The sequence below is a fragment of the Staurois parvus genome, unplaced genomic scaffold, assembly GCF_062004578.1.
Source record: "Staurois parvus isolate SC_StPar_1 unplaced genomic scaffold, SC_StPar_1.0 ptg000401l, whole genome shotgun sequence".
Lineage (NCBI taxonomy): Eukaryota > Metazoa > Chordata > Amphibia > Anura > Ranidae > Staurois > Staurois parvus.
Window position 1 is genome coordinate 3,265,393 of NW_028318197.1, and position 24,393 is coordinate 3,289,785.

Consider the following 24,393-nt stretch of genomic DNA (forward strand, 5'->3'; position numbering starts at 1 on the left):
TAAACATGTCATCGCCAAGGCATGGAAGAAACCAACAGTGTCATTTCCAATGGTGAAAAACAACCTGACAACCCTGTTGTTACATGAGAAAATGTCCAGTATTTTACATGACTCCCATGCCAAGTCTTTTTAAAATATGGAATCTCTAATGGTCCTATGCCTTTCCCACCCTGTCCCCACTAGGTTTGAGTGCTTCTTAAGTCTTGACTTCTATCCAGGCCTGCAGGAACTTCCACCCCCATCCCCCTTTCTCTTGATCCCTTCTTTCTGTCCTTTTGTGTTCTTAAACACCGATATTTGTAGTTTTCCACACCTATTGTATTTAGCTCCCAGGTAAACGAACCTGGGTCATGCTAGCAGGCCTATGGCTTAGCTTGTATGACTGCTCTGTGGATATTTTGCACTGCAAACAATATTACTGTAGCCATCACCCAGTTTGTTACCTGTTCTTTGTTTTATACCCTTGCATGGGTGACCAGTTGTATTGATGTACCGTATGTATCAAAAATAATTGTACCAGAAAGAGAAAGCCCGATCCAGAGAGAAAACCATCACCTTCCACCCAATATAAAAACCTCTTACCAGATCATTTGATCCCTTGCAGGACTGGTCAAATAATGCAGCAAACTGGCCCAACTGATGTACCATGAACTCCTGAATACAGGCTCCCTCCAGTTACTTGTCAGGCACTTCTCCAAATCATAAGGTCTCTAGCCAGCAAACCTCCCATTGAGTAACAAAACCCCATATGGAGAAAATATCCAGAGAGTGCAGTAGTGACCAGCATACCTTGGCCCTGCATTCAGGAGCAGCCCCTTGGGCAACAGAGACTTTGGTAGCCAAGAAAAAGCATGGTGAGGAGTAAGAAACCCCATCCACTGTTGTAATCAAGTGCACCGAGGTATGTACAGAAGGGACAATGCCCAGATCATGTTCCAAGATTTGTGACTGTATACCCCTCTAGCAAACCTGACTGTTCTGTGAAAATGTATGCAGTGTTAGATGATCAAAGTAATCACTCATTAGCCAAGTTCTTTAATGTGTTTTACATTAGTGGTGAAACATTTTCTTACACACTAAAAACATGCTTAGGTACTATGGAGAAAACAGGGCATAGGACATCTAACTTCACTGTTCAGTCAATTGAGAAAACACACAAAAAACTTCCTATTCAATGTGATATGATGCCTGATGACAAGTCAGAAATACCAAACCCTGAGATTACACAGCATTTCCCTCGTTTGAATTCCTTAACCACTTGCCCTCCTGAGGATTCACACCCCCCCTTCCTAACTGGGCCTTTTTTTGCTATTCGGCACTGCACTATTTCAACTGGTAATTGTGCGGTCATGCAATGCTGTACCCAAACAAAATGTATGTCCTTTTTTCACACACGTAGAGCTTTCTTTCTGTGGTATTTGATCACCTGTGCGCTTTTTATCTTTTGCGCTATAACACAAAAAAAGCCCTAACATTTTGAAAAAAAAAGATTTTTTACTTTTGGCTATAAAAAAATATATAGTAAACTCGAAGTTAGTCATAAATTTAAGCCAAAATGTATTCTGCTACATGTTTTTGGGAAAAAAAAAAAAAATCCCAATAAATGTATATTGATTGCATGAAAGTTATAGCGTCTACAAATTATGGTGTAAATACTGCAATTTACACCATTTTTTGCTATACAGTGCTACACTAGGTTAACTGACAATTGCACAGTCATGCAATACTGTACATAAATGAAATTTATGGGGTTTTTTCCACACAAATAGAGCTTTCTTTTGGTGGTATTTGATCACCTGTGCGCTTTTTATTTCTCATGCTATAAACAAAAAAAGTCCGAAAATTTTGAAAAAAAAAGACTATTTTTTACTTTCAGCTATAAAAAATATATAGTAAACTCAAAGTTAGTCATACATTTAGGCCAAAATGTATTCTGCTACATATCTTTGTTAAAAAAATCCCAATAAGTGTAATTGATTGCTTTGTGTGAAAGTTATAGCATCTACAAACTATGGAATAGATCATGGAATTTACACAGCTTTTACTTTCTGACTGCCTATCACATTTCTTGAGGTGCTAAAATACCAGGACAGTACAAACACCCCCAAATGACCCCTTTTCGGAAAGTAGACACCCTAAGCTATGTGCTGAGAGGCATATTGAGTCCATGGAAGATTTATTTTTTTCCACAAGTTTTTGGAAAATGACAAACTGTTTTTTGTTTCTCTTTTACAAAAAGTTGTCACTTAAATGATATATTGCTCACACAAGCCATGGGTATATGTGAAGTTACACCCCAAAATACATTCTGCTACTTCTACAGAGTATGGGGATACCACATGTGAGACTTTTTGGGAGCCTAGCCATACAGGAACCTAAAATCCAAAGACCACTTTGAAAGCCTGTAAAAAAAAGAAAAAAAAAAATTTTCTAAAAACTTGTTGTAAAAAAATAAATTCTTCTATTGACTCAACATGCCTCTCAGCAAATAGTTTGGGGTGTCTACTTTCCAAAAAGGGGTCATTTTTGGGGGGGTGGGGGCAATTAATGCCCAGCATTAGAAGTTTATGCTACACATCATTCACTCTTCTAACCACCTGAAGACCAAACCTTTTCTGACACTTTTTGTTCACATGAAAAAAATCTGTATTTTTTGCTAGGAAATTACTTTGAATCACCAAAACATTATATATTTTTTTAAAGCAGACAACCTAGTAAACAAAATGGAGGGTGCTGCAATTTTGTGTCAAACGCAAATTTTTTGAAAAAAAAAACAAACAAAAAAAAACAAAAACCACACACTTTTTTTACTTTTATTCTACAAAAACAATATATTGGCCAATTATTTGGTAAACTATAAAAGATGATGGTATGCCGAGTAAAATTGATACCAAACATGATACTTTAAAACTGCACATTCCCCGTGCAATGGCGACAATCTGCATATAGTTTTAATATCCATAGGAAACGCTTTAAAAGCCTTTACAAGCTATCATGTTAGATTTACAGAGGAGGTCTTGTGCTCGAATTACTGCCCTTGATCTGATGTTCGTGGCGAAACTTCACATGCATGGTGCAACTGCTGTTTACATACTGGCACGGGGCCAATGCTCCGCATGCAGGTTTGCGCGGGGGGGGGGGGGGGGGGGGGCGAGGGTGTTTTTTTTTGTTTTTTTTTTAAGTTATTTTGATTTTTAAATTATTTTTGCACTGCCCCTTTCATTTTTTTTTAGCACTTTTAATGCTATCACAGGGAATACAAACATCCCCTATAACTTCAATGGGCATTGTCATATATTATTTTTTGAGAAATCTGGGGTCTGTCACACTCTAGATATCTCCTCTGCCCTTACATTATCTAATCTCACCAAGAGCGGTGTAATCAGATGCTTTCACAATTTACAAATGGTGCGGTTATATTCTGCGAAACTGAAGTGATGATATGCTCGTAGCTTCCGATTTCTTAGACTATAGAGATGATTGGCACCATTCTGGTCTCCAATCAGCTGTATGGTCAGCTAGCAGAAACTCCAGCTGCATTCTCAGGTTCCCCCGATGGCACGGGACTGCCCGAGAAGGCAGTGGGGGGGCATCTTCTCCCGCTGCTTGTTAAAGCAATCCTGCAGCTAGTTAGCCACTAGGATTGCTTGTACATGAAAGCCGATCGACAGCTGAAAAAATGATGCCAGGATGATGCCTGCAGCTATCAGGAGGGTGGTTTTGAGGGTCAGGTGCCTGAGTGAACATTTCCAAGTTCCAAGGCCAAGTTCTTGTCTGCCCCGTCTTGAAGTAATTTGAGTACTACATTTAGGATAGGAGCTCCTAACGACTCGTTCCTACTTCTCCAGAAGGAAAACTTCCTCCAGATTTTGTCATATGGCATTTGTAGACTTTTTCCACCTGTCCAAGATGGTGGCGACTACTCTTTCTGATAAACCTTTTTTAGCTAGCCTGCTCCACTCAGAAGCCATGCTGTCAGGGACAGCTTTTCCGGGTGTGGGTGTACCACTGCCCCCTGCACAAGTAGGTCGTGCGTGGGTGGTATCATCCATGGGTCCCTTAGGCTCAGTTTCTTCAGGAAGGAGAACCATGATCTTTTGGACCAGAACGGAGCAATCAGGATGACTCTGGCCTGGGAAAACTGTATCTTCTATACCACTCTTGGTAGCAGTCTGAATAGTGGGAAAGCGTAAAGAAGATCCCCCTCCCATTGCTGGGCCAGTGTATCTGTCCCTGCGGTCTGGGGGTCCTTTTGAAGGCAGAAGTATTTTTCTAGTTTTGCATTCCTTCTGGCAAATAGATCTATGGAGGGAGTGCCCCATCTGCTGCAGATTTGGGCAAACACTGCGGCTGAGGCACCATTCTGACTGGTTGACTTCCTCTCGGCCCAGCTAGTCCACTAGCAGATTTAGGTCTCCCTTCAGGTGGACCGCCGTCATAGATTTTAGGTTCCTTTCTGCCCAGGTTTCCACTGGAGGGTTTCCGGGTCCTACTTGCCCTGGGTCAGGCAATCCTCCATGTGTGCGCCCACCCCCACAACTTGCGTCTGTGGTGATTTTTGTTGGATTGGATTGCTTCCATCTTCTTCCGGCTTTCAGTGTGTGGATGTTCCCCCACCACTCCAGTGACTCTCACTTTGTGTGTGAGGCGGATGCTGGAATCCAGGGACGCTTGGCTGCCATCCCAGTGGGAAAGGACATGGTTCTGTATCGTTCTGGAGTGTAGTTGTGCCCATTGTACCCCCGGTATGGCTGCTGTCATATGGCCAACGAGCTTCATGGCATTTCTGATTGTGCAAGTCACCATCCCCTGGAGGGTCCTCTTGTCTTGTAGTTTGAACGCTTTTTCTGAGTGAGGTATAAGCAGGTATTTGTGGAATCCAGAATGTATCCCAAATATGTGATTCTGTTGGAAGGGACTAACTGTAAATTGTCCGTATTTATTAGCCACCCTAGGTTTTCCAGGAAGGATATTGTATGCTGCGCGTGGCATTTCAGAGCTCTTTCCGTGTCCGCAAACAAGAGTAAGTCGTCCAAGTAGGGGATGATGTTTATCTCTTCTAGCCTCAAGGCTTGCGAGGTTCCGCTAGGATCTTTGTAAATATCCTTGGTGCTCAAGCTAGACCGAAAGGGAGTGCATTGAATTGAAACAAGATCGATCTGTTCTTGCCCTTTAGCGTGAACCTTAGGAACTTTCTTGATTCTTCCCGTATCGGGGTGTGAAGGTATGCGTCCTTTAGGTCTATTGATGCCATGAATGCCCTGGGCGAGAGTTCTTTTGTGGTGTAGATCGTTTCCATGCGGAATCTTTTGGTTTTTACGAATTTGTTCACCTTCTTTAGGTTGAGTACCATTCTGTATTTTCTAGACCTCTTCCTTCTTAGAAAAAAATGAGAGTAGAATCCTCTTCCCATCTCTTCCTCCTCCAGCTGACAGACCTTGTTCTGTTGGAGCATCTCTTCCAGGAGGTTTACTAGTGTGTCTGCCTTTCCCTTGTCCCTTGGCAGTGGGATCGCGAAGAACCTCTGAGGGGGGAGTTGTGAAAATTCTATCCAGCAGCCGTTGCGTATTGTGTCTAGGATGAATGCGTTCTCGGTAGTCAGTAGCCATTGCGTGTAGAAATGTCCCAGTCTTCCTCCCACCTGGCTCTGCCAGTCACTTAGACTGAGTTTTGGATTTGACTTGGTTGGGGTTGAAGAGGAAGTCTCCCTTCTCCTTTCCTCTTTTGGAGGCCCAGCCCTTCTTCTGTTTCTGAAATCTGGCCTCCCTTGTTGCCTGTTGGGGCAAAAAAATTTCCGTCCTGCTTGCCTGCTGGGGACAGGAAATCCTTTCCTTTTGTCGGCTTACCTCTTGAGAACCGAAGTCAGTTCTGGTCCAAACAGGAGCTTTCCTTTAAAGGGTAAGCCGCAGAGCCTAGATTTGGAGGAGATGTCCCCCTGCCAGGATTTCAACCAAATGGCTCTTCGAGCTGAGTTTCTGAGCGCAGTTGATCTCGCTGTATATTTGATGGTTTCAGCCGATGCTTCTGCAATGAAGGCCACTGCTTTTTCCAAGACCGGTAACAATTTGAGGATTTCCTCAGCCGGTGTACCTTGTTCAAGGTGAGAGAAGAGATAGCCCAGCCATACATCTAGGGTTCTGGAAACGCAGGTTGTTGCTATTGCTGGTTTAAAGTTTACCGAGCACACTTTCCACACTCTTCTAAGAAATGTGTCAGCTTTGCGGTCCATTGGGTCCTTTAAGGAACCTCCATCTTTAAAAGATAGATCGGTGGATTTCAAGATCTTCGAAAGGGGGGCATCAGGTTTGGGGCAGGACTCCCACATAGACGTATATTCGTCTTTAAATGGAAATCGCCTTTTAAGATTTTTAGGAAAAAAAGCTTTCCTTTCCGGCCTTTCCCATTCCCTCTTTTTGGTAGACCATAAGGTGTAATGGACGGGGAACGTGCAGCTGCTTCTCTTTTGTAGCCCTGCATATAGCTGGTTGTGCAGTTTTTCCTCTTGTATGTCCAGGGTATTGTAGATTACCTTCAGGAGACCTTCTGTATCCTGTACTGGAAAAAGGAATCTCTTCGACCTGGGGTCCTGGTCTTCCGTCTCGCCTTCCTCAGAGTCAGAAGTGCCAGAAGGTTCCTCTTCTTGAACGGTGTCAGCGCCCGGGTCCTGTCTCCTCTTCTTAGGCAGTAGAGAAATGCCTGAGGTGCCTGGTTGAGGCTTGCCCAGGCCCAGTTCCTGCATTTATTCCCTAAAGATTTTGGACATCTCCTGCGTCATATTTTGTAGAAAATCTTTGAAGAAGGACCCCGACTCTTAATCAGCTTCTCAATTCACTCCTGGCACAGCTGCTTTTTGCAAGCGCTAACGAGTCTCTTCTTGCAGGTAACGCATTTTCTCTTAGTTTCGCAGAGGGCCTCCATATCCCTTCTCTCCTCCTCCTGTGGGCCCATCTAAGGACAGGGAGACACAAGGTATAGGCCTCCTGTAAGATGAGGGCCCTGGGGGACACCCACTAACGTGCACCCACTTGCAGCCCGCAAAATAAACCCTCAAGGTGCTGGAGAGAGAGAAGAGTGGTGGTGGGGGTGGGAAGGGCCTCATACCCCCTCCCCAAGATCCAGATCAGAGCACAAGGGGTAGAGAGGGAGGGGATGTGGCAGCCACCAGGCTCCTACCTTGCTGCTGGCCTCCCCCAGCTCGGACAGATCTGCCTCTATTCTAGCCGCTTTCCTGCCCTCAGCTTGGCTGTTTGTAGGGTAGCGGGGCTTCGCCCCCTCCCTTGGGTGAGGGTGCACCAACCTCCCCTCACGGCCGTGGTGGATGAAGCAGCTGTGGCGTGGGGCAAACTTGCGGCCCTTTGCCCATGTCCAAGATGGCGGTGGGCCTCTTCCTGTTCCTCGAGCGCCGGAAATGAAGCTCGCGGGTCCCGGTGGCCAGAAATGACTATCCCGGCCGTGACGTGACCTACCTGTGCCTCCTCGCCAGAGATGTCAGTGTGCACCAGAGGAAGGTAGGCTGTTTTGCCCCAGAGGGTAGCGGTCCCTTCCTAACAGGTCGGCGGAGCGGGCTCTTTTACCCCTGGAGAGCCCCGTAGGACCATAGAGAGGGGTGCTGCCACCCCCAACCCCAGAAAGAAAGGGAGGCTGTTTAAGGAACCCTGGTAAGGCCACCCCGCAAGGCCTCTGGCTTGCATGAGAAGAGAAGGAAGGGGTAGCCCCATCCAGGAGGCCTCTGCACCCCGCCAGATAGCCATTCCAAAAAAAACAAACGAGAGTAGTTCCTGGTACGGAGGGTCCCCTAGGCTGTTTATGGAAAAGAAAGTGGATCGATTGTTTCCTGGGAGGAGCCCATCTCTCATGTGAAGCTGTCCTGGAAGATGACTCGGGAAAACTTCCCGTTTATCCTTCCACTTCACTGTGAGCAATTCCTCATTTATCAAGCAGGCTTTTTCTCCCTTTTTAAGACGGGTATTTACAAGCCATTGGGAGAAGCCCCAGCGATTAGGTTGCATGGTGCCACATGCACCAATTCCAAGATTGTACAAATGTCTAAATAGTGGCACGCTTGAATAAAATTGTCCATGTATAAGTGGTACCCCATATGGAAAAAGAATGACACCAAGTCCCAAACTATCTTGCCACTGTTTCCCATGTAGTCTGGGCATCCCAGGAGCTCCACGTGACTATCTTTTACCTCATAAATCCGAAACTTATATGTATAGCCTATTGCCCTCTCACAGGTCTTATATATCTTGACCCCATATCTGGCACGCTTGCTGGGGAGAAATTGTTTGAATGCAAGGAGGCCAGAAAAATGCGGGACTCATCAATGCAGATGTTTTGCTGGGGAGTATAAACATCTGCAAATTTTTGGTTAAGGTGATTTATGAGGGGCCAAATTTTGTGGAGCCGATCAAATTCAGGTTCACCCCAAGGGCGACAGAGTGTATTGTCATTGAAATGCATAAAACACGTTATACTCTCATATCTATGCCTGGCCATAGCAGCAGAGAACACGGGCATATGATGAATCGGGTCTGTGGACCAATACAACCACAATTCATTTTTTTTAGTAATGCCCATGTTGAGGGATAGGCCCAAATAAAACTTTAAATTCGGAAACCATAATGGGTTTCCATGCGAATGGTCTGGCAAGGTTTGAATTTGGGTTAGCGACGATAAACTGTTGTGCATATAAATTGCTTTGATCCACAATCAATGCACACAGATCTTCTGTGAAAAACAGCTCCAAAAAAAATCAAGGGGAGTATTTAAATTTGCTGTTTCCACTTGAATTCTAGGATGGGCAGTGAATGGGGGAACTACGGGTGCTGCAGAATTTGTGGGCTGCCAATCTGGATTTGCAAGCACATCCGGAAGGATACTAGGGGCTCTACGGGCCTGTGTGTGAATTCCCGGTAGTTGTGGGACAATATTTGTGCTCACCACCGCACCAGCTTGTACTGTACTTATGGGACTCGCCACGTCACCAAGTGATACTGCAGTGCTGGTATGTGAAAGACCAGGATGTACTAGGCCACTGGTGCTCAACAGTTCACCAAAAGGTAAAGCGGCATTTGTACTGGCACTCTGCTGCTGAGAGTCATCATGCGTTTGTAACATCCCAGCAACCTGGGAATGGGGTCGGGTACGCCTGATCTTAGCAGAGACCTCTTCTCCATCGTCTGAGCTATCTGTCAGGGTGCCGTTGCTGTCCAAAGGTTCGTATTCTGAGGCTGATTGTGTCAGTGAGTCTTCCCCTTCACTCTCACCTGTCATGATCAGAATCCTGTAGGCCTCTTCACTAGAGAACCTTTCCATTGACATTTTGGCCACTAAATTTATAGGCACCTAGTGTGACTCACTGGAAAAAAGAGCACCTGGCTGTCAGGGACTGCTTGAACCGCTACAAAAAAACTTTACCTGCAAGTGCTAACAGAGATCAAGCCTGATTCTGCAAACACGGTTTTGTGTGCGGTGTGTCAAGTGACAATGACCTGCTGACACTGCACTTGCTGGGGGAGGGGTAAGTGTAGGGGCTAAACTCAGGTGCTGGCAGGTTCCAGGGCTGATCCCAACACTGCATTTTTGGGGACACTGTACTAATGTGAACGCTGGTATAGTGCTGATCTGATCAAAGATATTGATCCGTTCAGACACTATACTAAAATGGACACATATAGCAGGTGACAGAGAAAGGAGAAGCAGGTGAGGCACTGCAACATCTCCTGATGATGGTGTAGAGGAGATTAATCATTTCTGGAGACACCTCACACAGGAGCGGTTATGTTTTCAGCAGTCTCCGCTGGGATCCACGAGAGGCTGCGGGCTGCTGGATGGTGTCACATTCTCCCTCCCGGTCCTAATCATGGCTTTGGCAGTACCCGGTGGATGCATTTTGTGAGCTGTGCCAGTGACAGATGTCATTCTGTGAGCTGTGCCGAGGGGCGGATGTCATCCTGTGAGCTGTGGCGGATGTCATCCTGTGAGCTGTGGCGGGGGGGGGGCGGATGTCATCCTGTGAGCTGTGCCGGGGGGGTGGATGTCATCCTGTGAGCTGTGCCGGGGGGGCGGATGTCATCCTGTGAGCTGTGCCGGGGGGGGGGGGGCGATGTCATCCTGTGAGCTGTGGCGGGGGGGCGGATGTCATCCTGTGAGCTGTGGCGGGGGGGCGGATGTCACCCTGTGAGCTGTGGCGGGGGGGCGGATGTCACCCTGTGAGCTGTGGCGGGGGGGCGGATGTCACCCTGTGAGCTGTGGCGGGGGGGCGGATGTCACCCTGTGAGCTGTGCCGGGGGGCGGATGTCACCCTGTGAGCTGTGCCGGGGGGCGGATGTCACCCTGTGAGCTGTGCCGGGGGGCGGATGTCACCCTGGGAGCTGTGCCGGGGGGGCGGATGTCACCCTGGGAGCTGTGCCGGGGGGGCGGATGTCATCCTGGGAGCTGTGCCGGGGGGGCGGATGTCATCCTGGGAGCTGTGCCGGGGGGGTGGATGTCATCCTGGGAGCTGTGCCTGAGCAGCAGGAGCCATTGGCGGCCTGTGCTGTCAGTCAAAACCAGTGACGAGGGAGCGGGGTAATGAGCAGCACTGTGTGGGTCAATGGACACACAGAGTGTGGCTCAGGATCAGGCACACACATGTGCCACCAGAGCAAGCAGCCTTGGCTATGGGACAGAAAAAGAATGGAAACCTCATCAATAGGGACACAGATGGCAAACATAAACCTAACAGAGTAAGGAGCTACTTTCAGCAAACCATGCAAACCCAGCGTGTCCCCCCCAAGTGTGGACTAGATGGAGATAGGCTGAGATTCATCTCCTTGTTCTACAGATTACATGGAGTCAGGGCGGACTCCTATAGCCTGACCTGCACCCTCCATAGAATATACAGAATGGGGGACATACCTGTGGAATCCTTAGAATCGGTTAATGTTTCCATAAACCTGTCAGGTGTTATAACCCCCCCCCCTTACTCTGTCCAAAATGACAAAAATAAAGTGTTGCCTACAGTTCCACTCTAAGTATAATAATGAGAGGACACGTGATCCGATGGCAGGTTCCAGCTCAGCACTCAATGACTCCGCTTCCAGGTCCTTCTGGAACGAAACAGAATACAACACCTTGACGGGGAGCTTGGCTCCCACTTATATAGGCAAGGAAATGTCAATGTGGGCGGAGTCTGACGTATAGGCGGAGAATGTCACTTTGGAAAGGATCAGGCGTGTAGGCGGGGGTCTGGCAGTATGGGCGGAGAAGGCAGGTATGGGCGTAGAATAACAGCGTGGGCGTGGTTGAGCATAGAGGCGGAGAATACCAGTGTGGGCGAGGTCTGGCGGCAAGTCTTTGCACCTATAAAAACATTGGGCGTGGCCAAGTGGCAGGGATAACGTACTAGTGCTGAAAAGAAGGCGTGGCCGTATAGCAGGCTGTGTGCTCTTATGGGGGCGTGGTTTGGTAAGTTGTATGGGCGTGACAGATGGAAGATGTGGGTGTGTCCCGTGCGGAATTGGACGCCGGTGGAGTCAGGAAACGTTCTAGTGAGAGGGCGGCAATCCCGGGAAGACGAGCAGAGCTGTCCCGCTGCAGCATGGCTTCTCTGACGATGGAGGAAGGCGACGGCGGCAAGGTACACAGGTTGGGGCTCTCTGTCTGCTGGCAGCTGTGGGAGGACATGCAGTACACACTTCCTGCTTCCAGGCTCTGGACACAAACAGTGCTGGCTGCCAGTACATAGGGGGTGACAGCATGTAACTTTCTATAGGAGCAGGAGATGGCAGGGGCTGGGCTAATGGTGAGATATGAGCAGGGATGAGAGATATATACACATACTCAAGTGTGGCCCCTGCTGTCACCCAAGGGCCACACACAATATTCAGTGAATGACTACAAGAGATTGTCAGGGACTGCAGACCTGCTGTAGGGGTTGTTGGAGACACATTACAGGAGAGTTCTAGAGATCTGTGAATGGCAATGAAGAAACAAACTGCATTGATGAAGGAAAAATGGACCCATCTAGATTCTATGGGTGGCCGGACCCTGGTGGCCGGGTGTCTGTCTGCATTCATCTGATTTTGTCAGGTCAACAGCAGAAAGTGATGCAGACCTTGTCCTAAACCTATATAATAACTGACTCTGCTGTAGGTGGGTATAAGTAGACACTAGGGATGAGCCCAGGTAGGTATATCCAGGGCAGGAAGTGGCTCTGATTGGCTGACAACTTCCTGGCGGGATAGCTTAGGTGGGTTTGGACTCGTGTCTGAACATGCCTTAGCTCCTCCTTCTGAACGTGCCTTAGCTCCTCCTTCTCGGTTCACACTAGAATGTTGTGTGGGAAACCACAATCTGTGCACGTTTTCCGCACTTCATTCAAAATGCACTGCAGTTGCGATCTGCAGCAGGTGTTAAAGCGGAGCTCCAGCCAAAAGGGCAAGTTCCGCTTTAAGGACTGCTTCTCAAGGATTGGCACCTTTGGGTGGGGGGGGAGCGGGTACCCGAATTTGACAGGTACCGGCTCCCAATTGCGGTCGGACCGCCTAGGTGACCGGAAACGGAAGGCGTCCTCCCTCCCTGTAGTCTTCTGGGACACATGACAGGTCCCAGAAGACTACAGGACCATTCATAAAGTGCAGCGCTACATGCGCATGCACAGTGGGTACCCAGCTGCGAATCTGCAAGCAGTCACAGCCGGGTGCCCACACTGAAGATGCCGGCATCCAGCACGGCCGGTGAAACGGCTGTGGGGGACACACCACGGGACCGAGGGACAGGTAAATGGCTGTTTTTTTTTTTTCTTTTTAAAAGTCAGCAGCTACAGTTTTTGTAGATGACTTTTTTATTTTTTGACAGGATGAGTAGAACTCCGCTTTAATGTAAACAAAAACCCAAAAACGGGTCACAAACGCCGTTTGCCTGTACCGGATTGCATGGTGCAAAAATACCATATGGTCCGGTTGTAGTGGGTTTCCAGAAGTAGTCCATGCAAAATGAATGAGCTCAGAGTGCACCGGTCTGAATCGTATGTGAACATGGGCTAATAGACACACCCATCCATCTACCTACCTACCCACCCACATTGTCTAGATCAGTGGTTCTCAACCTGTGGGTCGCGACCCCTTTGGGGGTCAAGCAACCCTTTCACAGGGGTTGCTTAAGACCATTGAAAAACACATATTTCCGTTGTGTAAAGAGCAGCTGCTGTGTAGAAAGCAGCTGCTGTGTAGAAAGCAGCTGCTGTGTAGAAAGCAGCTGCTGTGTAGAAAGCAGCTGCTGTGTAGAAAGCAGCTGCTGTGTAGAAAGCAGCTGCTGTGTAGAAAGCAGCAGTATTGGAGGTAAAACGACACTCATGAATTATAGCTACTGGGTAAATAATTTTATGGTTTGGGGTCACCACAACATGAGGAACTGTATTAAAGGGTCACAGCATTAGGAAGGTTGAGTACCATTGGTCTAGATCCATATAAAGGAACTGGTAGGTGAAGTGATTATTTGAAAGGGACCTAAATCTATTACTTTTGGATCAAATGTCTAGAGCCCCAGTTTTTTGGTCCCATGCCAAAGAAAAAAAACAGTGAGAAAATCTCTCCAAAGTGGAAGGAAATCTCTTATCCTAGGTGCAAAAACGCAGTACAGTCCATTTAACATGATTTCCTATGGGACATGTTCTCATCTCCGCATTTTCACCTGGTGCGTTTTTTGGAAAGGGTCAGAGACTTATTTTTTTACATTTAAAAAAAAAAAAAAAAAAAAAAAAAAGTTGCATTTTTGGTTCTATAGACTTCAATGGAAACGCTGCAGAAAAGCATGTAGTGCATTTTTTTTGTGTTTTTAAATCTGCTTGGCAACAAGAAGAAAAAATTAAACAAAACCTCAAACGCATCAAAAACGCAGTGCAGAAATGGGCCAAGTGCAACCCGCATAGGTGTGAACCTAGCCTTAGGGCTCGTTCACACTTGCCTTGCTCTCTGAAGAGTAATCTGTGTTCGAATCGCTCTTCAGAGAGAATTTCACAGAAGGTGAGGCGGTATTATATCGCTTCCTTACCACCTGTTTTACCTCCCTGAACCCTGAATTAGAGTGCCACGACAGTGTACATAGCACACAGCTGGGCATTTGCAGAGCTCCCGCCAAAAATTATTATTATACAGGATTTATATAGCGCCAACAGTTTGTGCAGTGCTTTACAATATAAGGGAGACAGTACAATACTTTCAGTACAGAAGGAATGTGAGGGCTCGTGGAGCTTACAATCTAAAAATGAGAGGGAAAATAATTCCTGCTGTGGTATGTGTACATCCCCCGCTGCTGCCTCTACAGCTAAAGGGAGAATGATTGGGGGGCAGTAAAAATGCCTCTCAACCACAAGGTTTTACCACCTTTCAGCAGCTAGAGTGAACAATCCCTTAGGGTTCGTATACACTTGGGGGTTAGGGGTGGTCAAAATGGGCAGTTCAGCTGGGCTTTTACTGCCCCATTTCCTCTTAAGCTGCAAAGGCAACCAGCTGGGTGATGTACACATGTCATGGGGGTACACAATTATACCCCCATCATGTTCAGCATCAAAGCTGAATGAAACCCATTCAAGTAAATGGGACTGCACTGCAACCTCACTGCAACTGTGTGTAATGCATGCAGTTGCATTGCAGCAATTTGGCATTTACTGGGTTAAAACCGGTGTTGAGGAGTTGACATATCGCCTCCATTAGCAAGAAATCAGATTGGACTTTAGTGAAGCTGAGAGGAGGAGAGACAGATGCTGGATTTTTTACACTTCATGTGACTGTGTTTATAGAGACCTCAATATGAGGAAACCACACATGTCAAAGTCTGCCTGGATGTGGGTGGGGCTAAATAACCGTCTTTTACCAAACAGCACCTAATCCTGATGACTGGTAAATAGGGAGTCAGGAGCTTCGAGTTTTTTACTTGGCTCATTACAACAGACCACAAGAAGCTGCTACTGGATTAATAGACTGTTGGTGGCCGTATGCCGCTTTAATGAGACTGCCCAATAGTTTCAAGGGACTGTCAGCCTAGCTTCACGCTGATGCGGTGCAGAATTTGCACTGGTTTCTGCACCACATAATCGCACCCCTTTCATGCGGGGGGGGGGGGTATGTTAACAACTCCCCGAAATCGGTTTGCAAAAGGCAGTGATGTACAGAAATGGATCACATGGGTGTGAATACCAATGCGTTCAGATTCTAGTGCTGGGGGGGGGGGGGGGGGGAAGGGTCCTGCTCCTTTTTGTGCGGTTGTGGTGCAATTTGAACCATACAGGAGTGCGGTACCTGTGCGAATCACATGCGATATACTGCACAAGTGTGAACCCAGGCTCAGAGGCTACTTACAGGTTATAATAGGAGACATTACATATTAGAGGAGCATAGTGCAAACTGTTCTCAGGTTTACAGACCATTGTGATTGCCTGCTTGTTATTAACCTCTTCATGCCGGCCTCACGCAAATGCGTGGCCTCCACACATTTATGTTTTATTATAAAAACAATAACGTGATGAGAGTGCGCGCACCCAGCGCACATGTCCGGTACTCACGGAAAGATCCCGATCTTCTCTTTCGATCGGGACCTTTCCCAATCATGTGACCGCGTGTCACAGCAGTCGCATGACCCTAAACCCCGCCTCCCAGCTTCTGAAACCCTAAAGGGCCGGGAGGCGCTGGCGCGAAGGGGTTAAGATCACCATAACTATTTCTGAAGTCTTTTTACCCCTGATCTGTTACTAGAGGCTGCTGGACACTACCTGCGTGTTGATTGGTTGTTAGGGCTTGTTTACACTTGCTTCTAATTGTGGCATTGACGCGCTTTTTTTAAAGCGCTGTGAATGCCAATAAAAGCACCTCTCACTAAATAAAATGCTAAGCTTACAGTCCTGTTTATACAGTGCATTTGCTTTGGTTCAAAAAGGATACCCAGTGTTGCTTTCTTGGTGCTTCAGAGCATCTCCAAAGCCTCCATAGAAGTCTATGACCAAACTTGCTAACAGCACCTGCAGCTTTTTGAGCGGCATTTATTCAGCATTCGCTTTGCCTAGGTGGCATTGCAGGTATGAGATCCCAGGATGCACTGAGAAACCAACAAACGAACTGGAAAGACGTCATAAGCAGTCCCGTCTGGTGCATGTGTATATATTGTGGAAGTGTCTGGTGCAGACGTAACGTGTGGGGTCAGGAGTGTAACAATTAACAAGACAGCACACGTGGTGTGCAACATGGGAAAGCTATAGCGGGAGGTGAGCGGGGCCAGAGAGAGAGGACTCGGTGGCAGAGGATCAGCAGACCTGGGGGAACTAGCAATGTCACATGTGGGAGCAATAAAGTGGGAGGTGAGCGGAGACCAGAGAGAGGAGGAACATTGCAGGACCCCACCTCCTGTGTTTGCACCAGCTCACAACACCGCGTGCCTGACTTGGAGAAATGATGTCACTTTTGTTTACATCTCTACAGTAAGAATTCCACAGATTTCACAATACTAGTTATGACCCGGCAATCTGATAAAAATTCTGGCTTTGCCATAATCGCTTCCTGCAAGGTTACCAGGTGTGCCAATCTCTGTAGTGTGAAGGTCTACATGATTGGTACAATTTATAACTTGCTGCCCTTAGGGCCCTTTCACATGGGCAGTTTGCATTCTGACCATTAGGAGATCCTATCACAGATCCAATGCTGTTTGGAGCAGAGCAGACGGATGACAGGTCCTTGTCCACTCAGTTCCAGACAGACCCCACCCTGCTGCATGGGTGGCCAGGAGTAAACTGACTCCACTGTCCATTTATACCTGGCTACCTCTGATCTGGTCCGCCCAAATAGAAGATGACAGTCCTCCATGTTTATTTATTTTGCGGGCCTGATCACACCCGGAGGTAGGCGGGTGTATTCTGCCCGGAGGTAGGCGGGTGTATTCTGCCCGCAGGTAGGCGAGTGTAAACACACAAGTCTGTTTACACCCAAAGGTCTATAGGAATGCATGGACCATCCGATCAGGTCCTCCTGAAAAACTGATAGGTAGACCTAATCTGATCACCTGTGTGAAAGGGCCCTTCACACTGGTAATTATTTTGTTGGTCTTCTAATAAATGAGGATGAAGTCAAAATCTGACTGTGTCCAGCATTGGAGACTGCTGACTTGTTGCTGAGGATTGACCCCAAGTATGTGCTTGGCAGAGCTGTGCCCAGACATTGTACATCCAAGAATGGCAGGTGGTTAACCCAAACTTGGCTTGCTCTGTGTGTAACCTACCCAGCCTGACCTCTACGCCAGTTGTCACATGACATGGATTGGAGGACTGGGGGAGGGACTAGAAACAGGGTGGCTTTTGGGTGAGGAGGTAGTACAGTGTCTGGGTACCACTGAGCTCCTGTACGATTTCAGGGTAGTCACTGCGGTCAGGGTAAGCTACCAAACTTTATGTAGATCCTGTGTCTGTGGGTTCCTTTAGATCACAATGTTTATCTTTTCATATTATGTGGTGTTCTCCAGTTTGGTTTTGATGAATAAACAGTCTAATAACCAAGGCAAATATTTGTTGTATATGTGCACACAAGGTTTGCATGAATATATTATTTGTTTTTCATTTATAGAAATTATAAGCTAGGCTCCGTTCATATCCAGGTGTTTTGTATCGTGGGCAGAATCACAGTGATTGGCATGTTATACGTGGTTAATTAGTTCAGCTTGAACCATTGTAACTATGCATATATTATACATCTGGAAGCTGGAAATCACTGATTTAGACACTGCTACACCATTTGAAACCATGACAAATAAAAGCAGCGCAGAAAAAAACATTATAAAACACAATAGCAAAGTGAAAATGTCACAAAATATAACACAAAGAATTAAATCATTTGACACAAGTCCACCAACTGAAAAATGAAAATTGTGATGAAGTACAAAGTCCTTATTGATCCAAGATCACCATGCGAACAGCATAACGATAATTGGTTGAATAAAATGCACTCCGATATCACCATGTGCTCCAGAGGAAAACCTCCCTCAATTCAGTGGCACTCACCAGATATCGTGGCCCATCCAAACCTGATAGGCAATAGCACTTGTGAGTGTCAGTGTAGTACAGATCATCAATTAGAGACTATGATGGCGGGACATCCTCCAAACTATTCCACTCCGTAATCAGGGAAAGATGTAAAAGGAAACTCATAGCGTGAATCCATTAATAACCATTTATTGGAGAGAAAGCATTGCACTCACATGAGATAAATGAAAGCATGCCAAAATATCCACAATACCCGTAAAGGGTATCTGTATATCACATGGAGCGAGCAGGGCTGTGGAGTCGGTAGATAAATGTTCCGACTCCTCAGTTTTTTGTACATTCGACTCCGACTCCTCTGTATTAATATGCGAATGTATTTTATACATTCCTTGAAGGAAAGAGGCAACATACATGTCGTTACCACAGGACTACTGGCTGGGAAGCCAACAGTCTACTGTATTGAACAGTTTAAGCAAAAGACAAACACAATGAAAACAACAAAGTTTTATTAATTTTTTTTTTATTAATTAATCAAGTGGCTGGATAGTAGCAGCAGGCATAAACATCAGGAACAGGAACTTTACCAGTCCAAAAATACAAACCACATTATTTGGTTGTTTTAGAACAAAAACAAAGCTTATCTATATGAACCAAAAACAAAATCTGTAAAACACTATGGAAAGTATAAGTATTGCCGCTCCTAATTGTGCGTTGCGTGCCATATAGTGAAGCACATGAAAAGCATGCTTCTTCACGGTCACTTAACATGTTCGTTTTGCGGTAACGTGAGGCACTGCATGCATTGGTCTTTATTCTTACAGTAGAGAAGTCATTAATTATAACTTTTTGTGAATTGGGACAATTAAACTTGCTTTTTTTTTAAATTCCAATCTAAATTTAATCGGAGTCGGAGCATTGTTTGCCGACTCCGACTCCAGGTACCCAAAATTTCCTCCGACTCCACAGCCCTGGGAGCGAGGTGTCTCAACCAATCCTCTCTGCTCATGAGCGATACGTCACTTCCGGTGGGGGGATGTAAGGTGGATGCCTCCATTACAGAATACGTCGTGCGGGGACGTTTCAAGAGGTGATTATTGGATTATTCACTATTAGGGTAGCTGCATGCTTACACATTTTATGTACTTCTTTATATATTTAGGTGAGTGATTTATTGTGCACTTTTTCAGGTGTTAGGTTTTATATATATTCACACCACATTTGTGCGGTGAATATACGGTTTATATATTGATTTTGACTTCTACACCATTCATCTCTAGTTGCTTTTGGCGGTTGGCTGCTCTGCATGGGCGCCATTCAAAGATTGGACAAGGTCCAATATATAAAGAGCTTGTATTGAATCATTTACCTTCAAACCCTAAGAGGCTTGCACTGTAATCTCCCTACATAAGTTAAACCAAACTCCTTTTTTTTTTTTTTTTTTTTTTTTTTTTTGCCCATGCAGATTGGCCCAGTGTTGTCACATGGGAGTGGCGAAGAAGTCTTGTGTAAATTTTGACTCTCTACTGCAGTTCCTTTACCTGGTATCTGAAGGGTGTGGGAGTGAGAAATGTTTTGCTGCTGGTTAGGGAGTGAGTGAAGTGACCTTGTGGTAGCAAATTGGGCCACTAGTTTAAAGCCCCATACACATGAGAATATTGGACTGCATTGTACTTGATGACATCACATCTGCAACTGCTGGATGGACCACTGAGGAGAACAAGCTTGGGGGGACCAGTCCTATAGGAGGCACTTGCAGGAGCAAGGGATTTGATAAGTAAAAGCAATGTTTAGAGAGGTTTTACTTGGTATGGTTGATGTTCATTTTTGTTGCTGAAGGCTGCCATAACCAAGCTTTGGAAACTGCGAGTCACTGACAGATACCACGGAAATCTGTTATGTCATGTGTCAGTGTTGATTCTGGGAGTCGGGCAGTGGCAGCTTCCAACACTGCATTAGAGCTTTGGCTGTGCAATTTAACAGTCATTGTGACAGGTTCTCTTTAAAGAATGTCACTGAACTCAGACCAGTACAAGGGAGAACTAGGTGTGTTAATCTACAGTGGTTAGACAAAAAATGGAAACACTATCAGGGCTTAAAATACTGAGTCTAGACCTACTAGCCAGGCACAAACCTTACTCTCCACCAGTTACCCCACCCAACCTTGCCCTGGTCTGGCTCCAACCCTGCCCCCAGCCCTGCCTCAACCACGCCCCCTTAAAGCTTATGAAATTACATTTTTCTTCAGAGTAAAGAGTCCAAAATGTAAAAATCTGCAATTATAACATAGCTTTATTATGTCACTTTAAACATAACAGCAATAGCTTAATAGCAATAGGGTGCAATCAAAATATCACGTTTTACAGCTTTAAACCTGTAGTGAACATTTTTGTATATTTTTTTTTTTTTTTGTTTGTCCTGCTTCTTTAAAAAGAGACTTTAATATGACTATGATTTTTGTTAGCACATATTTTCAGTTATTATTGCAGTTTTTCCTTAAACTGATTTTTGTTTAATACTTTTATATTTTTATTCATTTTGTTAAAGTCCAGTCGTATTTTAGCAGAAAAATATACAAAGAAAATCAATGTGTTTTGGAACAGTAAATAAGTGTCTTACAGTTTATTTTGTAGCCCTATGCTCAGAGGTATACTAAGGCCACTGAGCTCTGTGAGGGCAGTGCAATGGTTTCTTTACAGTGATTTTCCCCCCCCCCCCCCCAAGGCGGTGGAGAGCGGGCCTCTCCTCGTGTCCCTCGCAGCGGGGGAGAGCGGACCTCTCAGCAGAGGAGGGCGGACTTCTACTTCACCTGTCCCCTCAGCGGCGCTGCCATTGTAATGGCGGTGCCAAAGAAGCCAGAAGTTGGAGACTGGAACTTGGCTTCACAATGAGGCTTGGAGCGCAGGTGCAGCCGCTCCATCCATCATCTGTGCTCACCGCTCGCCACACAAGAATTTCTCCTCGCATTGGGCGAGCAGCTTTTTCAAGCCCTGCACTATATGATTTGCAGGTGATGTAACGTTCTTTTGCTTCCGCTGTGTGATGAGACACCTAGCTAACAGTTGGAAAGCCTCACATTTGTCATTCACTGTGTGTGCTGCTAGTAATATGGCGTCATGTCAGAGAGCTTACTTGACTTCAAAGAGGGCAAATTGGTGGTGCCGCTTAGCTGGTGCCTCTGTGATGTTGCCAATTTGTTGTCCTGTGAGGTACAGTATCAAAGATTACGATGGCATATACAGTTTCTGGGAAAACGTCGTCTGAACATGAGCGTGATCGACATGGTCAACTGACGAAGAGGACATTGTGCAGGATTGTGACCCTGGAATAAGTAAACAGCTGCTGCAAAAGTGACTGCAGAACTCAATCTCAGTCTTCATGGGCAAAATGCAGGCACACTTAAATAGCAATTGGTAACAGTATTTCTTGCTCATCCATAAACTTGAATGACAGGGTGGAAAATGTTGACCCATAATATGCTAGACAGAACATTTCTAATTACGTCACAGTCCTGGGTGGGTGCTTTAGTGGAATGTAAAGGACCCGCATATGAGAGCTCATCAGTTCTTGTTTACTCCCAATCTCCTCATTCTTCACAGGGACTACTGCTCTGCTCGTTATGAGATTTCCTTGTCAAGGACACATGTCCTGTATTCTGCCATCTTCTCACTGCCTCCATTTTTGTCGCTCGCCCATTCATTATCCTGCACACCCTCTCATCTTCATTCCCCTTGTACTCAATGTTCTGTCATTTCTGTCCAGATTGTACACTCTCTTCTAATCATCTACACCCCCCTCTCTGCATTCTAATGTAGGACTAAATGCAAATTAATGGAGGACACAGACACTAATAGAAACCTGATGGGTTGTAATCCCTCTCCGCTCTAGCAAAAAAATGTTTTGCCTTTTTAGTTATACTTTCAAGCTATTGATTTATCTTTCTGCACTGCTTTGGAATAAGGCTAGTTGCACATTACTGTGATCTAATTTTAAGTGTGATTATGTAGTGCAACTTGGATGGGTTTTGCATATTCCATGGGGCCAAAGTTGCACTGGAATTGCACCAAAGTAGTACAGAAACATTTCCAAAATTGTTCTGTGCTGAGGTGCATTGATGTGAATAGTCACCGTTGAAACCACTGATTTCTATTGTCATATGATTCTGTGTGACTCAAATCACAGCAGGAATCTCACTAGTGTGAATGGAACCTAAAGTACATTACGTCTTTCCCTATTTGTTGTATGTGGCCTCACCTAATTTTTTGTGGTTTTTGTACTCTGTACACTTTGTATGTACTATGCTCCACGGACTTCAGCTTGCACACTGTCATATGGCATATACTTTACGTCGCTCCACTATATATATATATATATATATATATATATATATATATATATATATATATATATCTCACTAGATTGCCAAAAGTATTGGGACACCCCTCTAAATAATTGTATTCAGATGTTCCAATCGCCTCTGTGGCCACGTGTATACAATAAGGCACCTAGGCATGCAAACTGCTTCTACTAACATTTTGTGAAAGAATGGGTCGCTCTCAGGAGCTCAGTGAATTCAAGCGTGGTACCGTGATTGGTTGTCACCTGTGCAATAAGTCCATCCATGAAATTTCCTTGCTACTAAATATTCCATGGTCAACTGTTAGTGGTATTATAACAAAGTGGAATCAACTGGGAACAACTGCAACTCAGCCACAAAGTGGTAGGCCACGTAAAATTGACAGCGGGGTCAGCACATGCCGAAATAGTGTGCAGAAGTTCCCAACTGTCTGCAGAGTCAATGGCTAAAGACCTCTAAACTTCATGTGACCTTCAGATTAGCACAACAGAGCTTCATGGAATGGGTTTCCATGGCTGAGCAGCTGCATTCAAGCCTTGCATCGGACGCAGCGGTGTAAATCGTGCTGCTACTGGACTCTAGAGCAGTGGAGACGTGTTCTCTGGAGTGATGAATCACACTTCTGTTTGGCAATCCGATGTACATGTCTGGGTTTGGTGGCTGGCAGGAGTGCTGTACTTGCCTGACTGTATTGTGCCAAGTGTGATGTTTTGTGGAGGGGGGATTATGGTGTGGTGGTGTTTTTCAGGGGTTGGGCTTGGCCCCTTTGTTCCAGTGAAGGAAATTCTTAAGGCATCAACCTGCCAAGACATTTTGGACAATTTTTCATGCTCCCAACTTTGTGGGAACAGTATGGGGATGTCCCCTTGCTGTTCCAACTTGACTGTGCACATTGCAAGGTCCATAAAGACATGGATGAGCGAGTTTGGGGTGGAAAAACTTGACTGGCCTGCACAGAGTCCTGACCTCAACCTGATTAGAACACCCTTTGGGATCAATTAGAGTGGAGACTAAGACAGGCCTTCTTGTCCAACATCAGTACCTGACCTCACAAACGCGCTTCTGGAAGAATGGTCAAAATTCCCATAGACACACTCCTAAACCTTGTGGACATCCTTCCCAGAAGAGTTGAAGCTGTTATAACTGCAAAGGGTGGGCCACCTCCATAGTGAACTCTACGGACTAAGACTGGGGTGCCATTAAAGTTCATGTGCGTGTAAAGGCAGGGCAACCAATACTTTTGGTAATATAGTGTATGATGCTTTTGTGTAGGACAGATATTTCTCATTGTGTCTGCTGTGCTTTCTATGCAGTATGATATACTGTATACTCCACACTGAACCACTCTGTACACTGCACTTTGTTCCATACCGCACTATTCAGATGCCCCTCACTCTCATGGAGTTTTCTAACTATTTAGCGAATGGCCAGCTTTACACATTTTTCTCCTGTGTGCATCAAAGTGTAACATACAAGTCCTAAGGTAGACAGCCGATTTTATATTTGGGCTTTAATAGTCTACTATGTTGCAAACTAAATTGTGTTAGGCTCCGTTCACACTTGTGCGATTTGTCATGTGACTTTGGACACGCAAAATCACAAGTCACAGCCCACTGTTTTCAGTGACACCTGCATGCACCTATGCGACTTTGAAAAGGTTCCTGCACTACTTTGATGCAACTTAAATGCCAGAGAGTGTAAGGCAGCATTAAAAGCTATACTCAAGTCCCACTGGAGTGTGAGTTTGGAGTCGGCCAAATGTGAATGGAGACTTACTGCTGTCCTTGAAGTCTGTGAATGTTGTATTTAGAGCTACTAGGTTGGGCTTGGATAGGCAAGCAAAAAAAGGGTGGGGGGTGGTAATCAGAATTTTTTTTTCCTTCTTTCTCTTCTGGTTTCTTTCTAATTTGAAAGCTAAATGTACGTTTTTTTTTGTTTTTAATATGCTGCCAAATGAAAGCCTTTGTCTTTTTATAAAATAAAAATGTATGTGTAAACTACGGGGTCATGCACATGGATGTATTTGCAGTCG

The 24,393-nt window shown here is 45.6% G+C and overlaps 1 protein-coding gene across 1 annotated transcript in view; it reads left to right on the forward strand.

Annotated features, from left to right (window-relative positions):
• The first annotated feature begins 11,452 nt into the window (after window positions 1-11,452).
• SNX5 (sorting nexin 5) overlaps window positions 11,453-24,393 on the forward strand; it is a 66,599-nt gene continuing 53,658 nt past the window's right edge. Inside the window, exon 1 of the mRNA XM_089686517.1 lies at window positions 11,453-11,623. Coding sequence (XP_089542643.1) covers window positions 11,474-11,623 — 150 coding nt within the window. The 5' untranslated portion in view covers window positions 11,453-11,473. The remainder of the gene's footprint in view (window positions 11,624-24,393) is intronic.